The sequence below is a fragment of the Hyperoodon ampullatus genome (assembly GCF_949752795.1).
Source record: "Hyperoodon ampullatus genome assembly, chromosome: 10".
Lineage (NCBI taxonomy): Eukaryota > Metazoa > Chordata > Mammalia > Artiodactyla > Ziphiidae > Hyperoodon > Hyperoodon ampullatus.
The window spans coordinates 102,122,352-102,129,980 of record NC_136923.1 but is presented as its reverse complement, the minus strand read 5'-3'; the positions used below and the strand labels follow the sequence as shown (position 1 = coordinate 102,129,980).

The 7,629-nt window shown below is 43.1% G+C and overlaps 1 protein-coding gene across 3 annotated transcripts in view; it reads left to right on the top strand.

The window, feature by feature from the left end:
* Positions 1-230: 230 nt before the first annotated feature.
* FARS2 (phenylalanyl-tRNA synthetase 2, mitochondrial) overlaps positions 231-7,629 on the top strand; it is a 310,218-nt gene continuing 302,819 nt past the window's right edge. For all 3 annotated transcript variants that reach the window (XM_079713869.1, XM_079713868.1, XM_079713870.1), the window contains exon 1: positions 231-996. In XM_079713869.1, coding sequence (XP_079569995.1) covers positions 334-996 — 663 coding nt within the window. In that variant the 5' untranslated portion in view covers positions 231-333. The remainder of the gene's footprint in view (positions 997-7,629) is intronic.

Here is a 7,629-nt window from a genome sequence, read left to right as displayed (position 1 = left end):
TAAAAAAGAAAGAAAGTCATCACATTGATAGTTTTATTCAACGTGAGGGGTCCGGGACGTGATGTGACCTGATAAGGGAAATTTTCTTTACACTCATGGACCTAAATGTCAAGGGGAGGACACTAGAGATTAGGGATATAAGCATGACGTTCATGACTCTCTCGATGTAGAGCAGAGAAGATAAGCCTCTCTGGGCAGATTTCCTTAATTGGCTGTTCTGTCTGAGTGGCGGAGGGGGAGGCAGACATCAGTAGGGTGGTGGGGAGCTGGTGGGAGACAGGGCCTTCCCGCCCCCCCGCTTACTTTCCGCAGAGTGAAACATGACTGGTGCTTATGTGTGTGCTCTTTCCAGAACCCGTGAAAGGAGTTGCTGCGATGGTTTGCTGGGCTCTCAGGAGAGCTGCCCAGGTGCGCGTCCACCTGGTGAGGAAGGCCAGCGGGCTCTGCCGGGGCCCTGAGCATCAGGCCTTGGGCGCGAGGCCCGCTGTCCCAGAGCCCGCCGCCTGGGGAGCCCCCGGGGCCCCGGGCGGCACGGTGGAGCTGCTGGGCAAGTCCTACCCCCAGGACGGCTACAGCAACCTGTCCCGCAAGGTCCTGTCCAGGGTCGGCAGGAACCTGCACAACCGGCCGCATCACCCGCTGTGGCTGATCAAGGAGAGGGTGAAGCAGCACTTCTACGCGCAGTACGTGGGCCGCTCGGGGACGCCCCTCTTCTCTGTCTACGACGACCTCTCCCCGGTGGTCACCACCTGGCAGAACTTCGACAGCCTGCTCGTCCCGGCCGACCACCCCAGCCGGAAGAAGGGCGACAGCTATTACCTGAACGCGACCCACATGCTGCGCGCGCACACGTCCGCGCACCAGTGGGACCTGCTGCGCGCGGGGCTGGACGCCTTCTTGGTGGTGGGCGACGTGTACCGGCGCGACCAGATCGATGCCCAGCACCACCCTGTGTTCCACCAGCTGGAGGCCGTGCGGCTCTTCTCCCGGCACCAGGTGAGTGCAGCCCCTGTCGGGCTTGGAGGACGGGCTGTGTGGTCTCATGGAGGCCACTGCGGTTTATCTCAGCCAAGCCCCACGGGGTCCTTAACCGTGTTCGGCACCCGTGCGTTATCCATCCCGGGTGGCGTCCTCTATGTAGGCGGAGCTCAGTGTTTTCTGGCTGATGTGTCAGTAGCCGCAGGAATTGGCAGGCCTTTGTTTCCTCGTGTCTGTCCTTTTCCTTCCAGTCCCGACGTGCCTGTCTCTGGGTTTCTCCTTATGAGTGGGTAGTCAGTGGCTCACACTTACCCCCAATCCCGGATGACTCGAGATGCAGCCCTGGTGAGACCCGTGGTCTGGTTACCCCAGATCTCAGTTAGCGGAGGTTAATTACATGTTCCCGGTGTTGGGCACGAATGAATTTCTTAGGTAGCCCGGGGACTGGTGCTTTAGTGGCTGAGACTGTAAGCTGTCTTGTCCCACACTCTTTCCTTACCGTCCCCTGCTTTACACTTGTGGGTGCTTTACGTTTTTTCTTTTTGAGACATCTTCATTATTGCCCTTCTTGAAGTATGTGTTTGGATGCATAGAGCCTTTTTGATCAGGAAATCTGATATTCCGGCCATTCTCAAAAGCACCCAACTCCTTGCATCTGTTAGCTGACATCCTAATATGTTGTGTGCAGCTTTTTTTTTTTTTTGGCAATTTATGAATATTCCTCAAAGCTTGAGTCTATTTCCTAAAAAAGTGCAATATCACTTGTCTTTCATTAACATATTTTAAAACCGTCTCCGTTTTTATGTGAGAAACAAATGGAATTAATGAGGCATTACTCCTTTAGTATTTCTTCTAAACATGTGCACTGAAACAGGAGGAATAATTGTCACAAAACTCCTTCCCACAAAACACCAGGTAAGGGCTTCCCTGGTGGCGCAGTGGTTGAGAGTCCGCCTGCCGGTGCAGGGGACACGGGTTCGTGCCCCAATCCGGGAGGATCCCACATGCCGCGGAGCGTCTGGGCCCGTGAGCCATGGCCGCTGGGCCTGTGCGTCCGGAGCCTGTGCTCCGCAACGGGAGAGGCCACAACAGTGAGGGGCCCGCGTAAAGCCAAAAAAAAAAAAAAAAACACCAGGTAAGTGGGTTGTCGGATATGAGCAGGAACAGTATAGGATCCTTAGGCTGATAAGTAGCCATCATTTGTTGTGTTAAATGAGTCGTGTTTTAGGAGAGGACCATTTGCTTCAGGATGTGCTGTCTTCCTGGGAATTCGTGATAATTCAGAAATAGGTATTAGCTTTACACAAAAGGCCAACCAAGCTTGATCCCAGAGCTGCTTAGATGAGCGCTTTTGCTACTAGGAAAAGCTGACTATTTCCTATGTTAGGAGTAATAACTATTAACAAGGATACAGATTTATTAGGAAACAAAAGGGAAATGGACAAAGACAGGTCAAAGTCTGGGAAATATGACCAAGTGATGGAATGTCACCTACCGCTAATGAGCCAGTGGAGGTGTGACACCAGTGACAGGGCGTCCAGGTCACGGCATTGGCAGGTGCACAGCCCAGTTTATCTCATTACAAAAATGAGAAAGGACAGTGCTCCCTGGTTGGTAAGCCTGCAAGCCGTGGGAATGGCAGAGGAGAGGAGGCTGCGAGACACACACTGGTGTTTTAGTGGCGGAAAAAATCCAGGCTCCCTTAGAAGGTGGGAAACAGGGAGCGGGTAGGGAATTAACCTCACCTCATTTCACACTTGTGCGGGGTCTGGTCCAGTTGAGCGGGAAGCAGGCGTGGCTCGTTTTCAGATGATGCGACTGTATATTCTGCTTCTAGTTAGAAAGATTACACACACACACACGTACACGTATGTGTCTAAGAATATAGTTTGATAAATAATTTCACGTGCCGTGTTTCGTTTACTCGTAATAAAAACCTGTGAGACATATTATTTCCACTTCTACCATGAGGAATCTGAAGCCCCAGTAGGTTGGTGACTTGCCCAGTATTACCCAGCCAGCTGGTGGCAGAGTCCACCCTGAACTTCACCTGTTCTCCTGTGGTCTGTTGCTTTTCATAGAGGAGCTGCTTGGGACCCAAGCGGGGCTTTAGTTGCAGGAATGGTGTGGGGGAGAGAAGGGTAGAGTTTTGTGGATTCCTGGCCTCAGCTAAAGTGTTGGTACTAAGTCTGACCTAATCTTAAATCTCGAAAAAATTCGTTTCCTTCTTTCAGTTTATTACCCTATGAATAGGATTTTTTTCAATAGTTTTAATCATGCTACATATATAATTTACAAAACTATATTGTCCTCCTTTAAAGTTTTCCTGTTATTTCATAATCTTGGTCATCATTGTTTTCATCACTACATGGTATATTTCAGCAAGGAGGAAAGTGCATAGAGACGTATGGGGTAAAGGAACAAGGATAAACACAGAAATGGATGAACTATGACAATGTATATTTTATTTAACTATTAATTGTGAATAAAACCCTTTTGTGTTTCGAAAAACGGTAAGATGAATCAGTATTCACAAATATAAATGTATTAAATTTGCCAATTTAAAGACATACATTATCAGATTGGACATTTTTCAGTTAGAGAAACCTGATATAGAATCACACTAGAGGTTGAGAGTAAAGGGCAGGAAAAATATATATCAAGCAAATACTTACTAAAGGAAAGCTGGTAAAGCAATTATTAATATTAGATAGAATAGAATATATGGAAAAATATTAGCTATGAATAAAGAGGGATAATACATCGACCAGGATGCTTTATGACTTAGGAATTTTAATGTGCCCACATCATAGCCGTAATATAGAAACCAAAACTGAAGAAATAAAAGTTAAGTTTGACAAATTCATAATCATAGTAGAAGATTTTAAATGACCTCGATCAAAAACCAATGGATTAAGCAGACAAAACGAGTAAAGATATAGGAAATCTGAAAAATATGATTAACAGGCTTGATTTATGTTTATTTTTAAAATGCTGTAACTGTGTGTGTGTGTGTGTGTATTTCTTTGTGTTTGTACAGAGAGACAGACATATACATAAATCCTATACCCAACAGCTGGAGGTATATAGTCACATGAAATAACTTAAAAAAATAAGGGGCTTCCCTAGTGGTTCATTGGTTAATAATCCACCTGCCAATGCAGGGGACACGGGTTTGATCCCTGGTCCGGGAAGATCCCACATGCCGAGGAGCAACTAAGGCCGTGCGCCACAACTACTGAGCCCACGAGCCACAGCTACTGAGCCCTCACGCCACAACTACTGAAGCTCGCGTGCCTGGAGCCCGTGCTCCACAACAATAGAAGCCACCACAATGAGAAGCCCGCGCACCGCAAAAAAGAGTAGCCCCTGCTTGCCGCAACTAGAGAAAGCCCGCGCGCAGCAACGAAGACCCAATGCAGCCATAAATAAATAAATAAATAAATATATTAAAAAAAATAAATTGCCCATGTACTAGTTGACAGTTGAAGTCATAAACAAATGTCAAAGAATCAGTAACATTAATAGAACCATGCCTGACTGCAAAGTAGTTGATGTAGAAAGCAGTAAGAAAAGGATAATAGAAGTTTCCATATCCTCAGCCATCTAAAAATTCACAACTGTAGATTCATGGGTTAAAGAGAAATATTAGGATGTATCAAAAGTTACTTATCATTCACCAACAATGAAAATACTCACTTCAAACTGCTCGGGCGTGGGGTAAATAGTCACTTTATTATGTAGGAACTTGGTCGACCCACTTAAGTTGTACCATCACAGTTAACATTAATAAAGCGAAATGGACGGGATGCAGCTAAAAAAAGTACGGGCCATACATTTCGTTTTAAATATATTATTTAAAAAAAATTAAAACCCTGCTAAAAGCAAACAACATTGTTCTCAAAAGTGGGACGTGGGTTGTATAGTTTTTAGTAGTCCCAAGTCTTACAAAACAGACACAGCACCTGGAATAGCAGAACCCCAAACCACAGACAACTCCCTAGCACCCTGGCTGACAGGGTCTCCCTAAGCGCTTCACCGCTGGCTGGCAGATCTGCACTGTGTCAGAAACTGAGGCGGTGGGGGAAGCCGGGGTCCGAGAAGAGGAGAACTTCCTTAGGAGTCTCCCAGAGAGCAAACTGTGGGAACCAGATTGACTAGAGGGGTTTGACATTAAGTCCTGGTGGTAACACTGTTCACCAATGGCCACTGCCATCACAGAAAGAGGGGCAGCCAGACTTACGTGTCTCCTCATGGAAGAATACAGTGCCACCTATGAAGTCCTGCCAAAAACTCTGGACCTAAATCAGTTCAAATAGCTATAGATCCAACAACCAAATTTATAGGAGATACAGAGGACAGAGAAACACATTAAACTACACCATGTAGATGTGATAAGCAAAATCCAGCCCGGCGAAATTCTACAGCAATGTTCCTCAAGATGAGATCTGCATAATGAAGTAAGTACAAGAATCAGAAGTAAGTGATTAGAAATGTTTAGACCGTCACAGTCAAGCCTGTGGTCAGAGGACTTCTGTGGATCAGCGTGCAGACTGGTCCAGGTGTTCCCAGATGATCTTGGTGAGCTGCATGTGCTCAGTCTGGGTGGTGGTTTCGTGCAGTAGCACCGTGTATCATTTCGAGACCGATTAGAAATCTAAAACTGTCTCTTTACCGTAGACAGTTTGAGAAGCACTGCTCTACAGGATAAATGATTCAGTTTCTTCAAATAAAAGCAAGGAAAACAAAAGGGAAAAACAGTAGATGGTGCCTATAGGTTAAAAGGACAGATCTCAATCACTCACAATGTGTAGATCCTATCAAGAGAAAACATCTTTCAAGAAAAAAAGATTTGAGACCATTGGAAATTTGAACACTAACTGAATATTTGAATTTAAGGAGTTCTTTATTTTTACTTTTCTAAGGTATAACAATGGTAGTATATGTTTATATAGTCATTCTCTTTCAGAGATACATATTGAAATACATGTGAGCGAAATGATGTCTGGATTTTCTTCAAAATAATGGGGGGTAGGTGTCTGGGGATAAATGTAAGAGGATTGGTCATGAATTGTCAATTATTGAAGCCGGGTGTTGGATACATGATGAATTCAACATTATCCTTTCTATTTTTGCATGTGTTTGAAATTTTCCTAATAAAAGTTCGAAGAAAAAGACTGAAGGAAAACATTGGGATCAGTCAGTCTGTCAATAAAAAAAAAAAAAATTTGCTGAACATGAACTGGGATCTGGGGCTGTAAGAAGGTATCACACAGTCACGAGAAGGTCCCTGGTTTCACGGGGAAGACAACAATTAAGATTAAAAAAATAATGGGAGGCAGGAGATATTAAACACTAGAGCGTGAGCACAGATGACATTCAGTAGAAAACTGAAACCGATTAAATCTAGAATTAATAGCCTCTCTTCCATCATTCTGAGATGATTTTACTGTGAGGTTTTATAAAATCTGAAAGACTTGTAGTCTTTCTAAAAAAACAGAAAAAGAAGGACCTATCAAACTCATTTCACGTTAGACTTGTTAATAACAAATTAGATAAAAAGGATAACATTAGAGGTTTCATCTTTATGAACACAGATTATTCTCATTTTTAATGAACAGGTACAGAATTATTAAATGAAATGTTTGCAAATTTAATTTGTTGGAGTTTTGTGCCCTACCACATTATTACTATGCATGTATTACATTATACGATATTAACTGATACAAGGAGAAAAAGAATGTGATCACCTCAGTAGATGTGGGAAAATCATTTGGTGGCATTTAATGTTTTAGGCCGTTAAAAAAGCATTTGATGACATTAATATCTTATGATAAAAACTTTTAGCAAGCTAGGAACAGAAGGGAACTTCCTTAACATTATGAATGATATTTGTCAAGCACTCACAGCATACATCATAATTAGTGGTGAATCATTATAAACAGTCCCATCAAATTAGCAACAATTCAGGGTTACTTGCCATCACTGTGTGGGAGGTTCTAGTTTATGCAGTAAACCAGAAAGAGAAATGAAGATCTAAGCATTGGGAAACATGAGATAAAGCTGCCTCATTTATAGATGACATGATGGGCTACCTAGGAAATTGAATAGAATATCCAGATCAATTATTAGTGCTAATAAGAGAGTTCAGCAGTGCTGTTGGATACAAAGACAATATACAAAAATATATTTCTTATCTACAGGTAATAGCCAGTTAGAAAATAAAATGGAATAAAGGTTTTATTCATAACATCAACTAAAACTTCGAAGAATCTAGGTATCATTGTTGCAGAAGATGTTCAAGATACTTGTAGATAAAATTATCAGATATTATTAAAAGACGTAAAGGAAGAAGAGACAAAGGAAAGGAAGAAGAGAGAAAGAACGATATACCATGTTCCTAGATTCATGAAGATGACAGCTTTCCCAAAATCAATCTATAAATTCATCGTAAATCAAATAAAAATGTCTACTGCGTGTTTTGGAGAGGTTGAAGGACTGATTTTCAAATTTATAGGAAGAGCAAGTTTACAAATAGCCAGAAAAAAATTTAAGAGCACCAGTGTAAGGGGACATGCCTTGCCAAGCATCAAGACTTATAATGCTCCAGTTATTAAGATGGTTTTACATTGGCACAAGTTTAGTCAAATA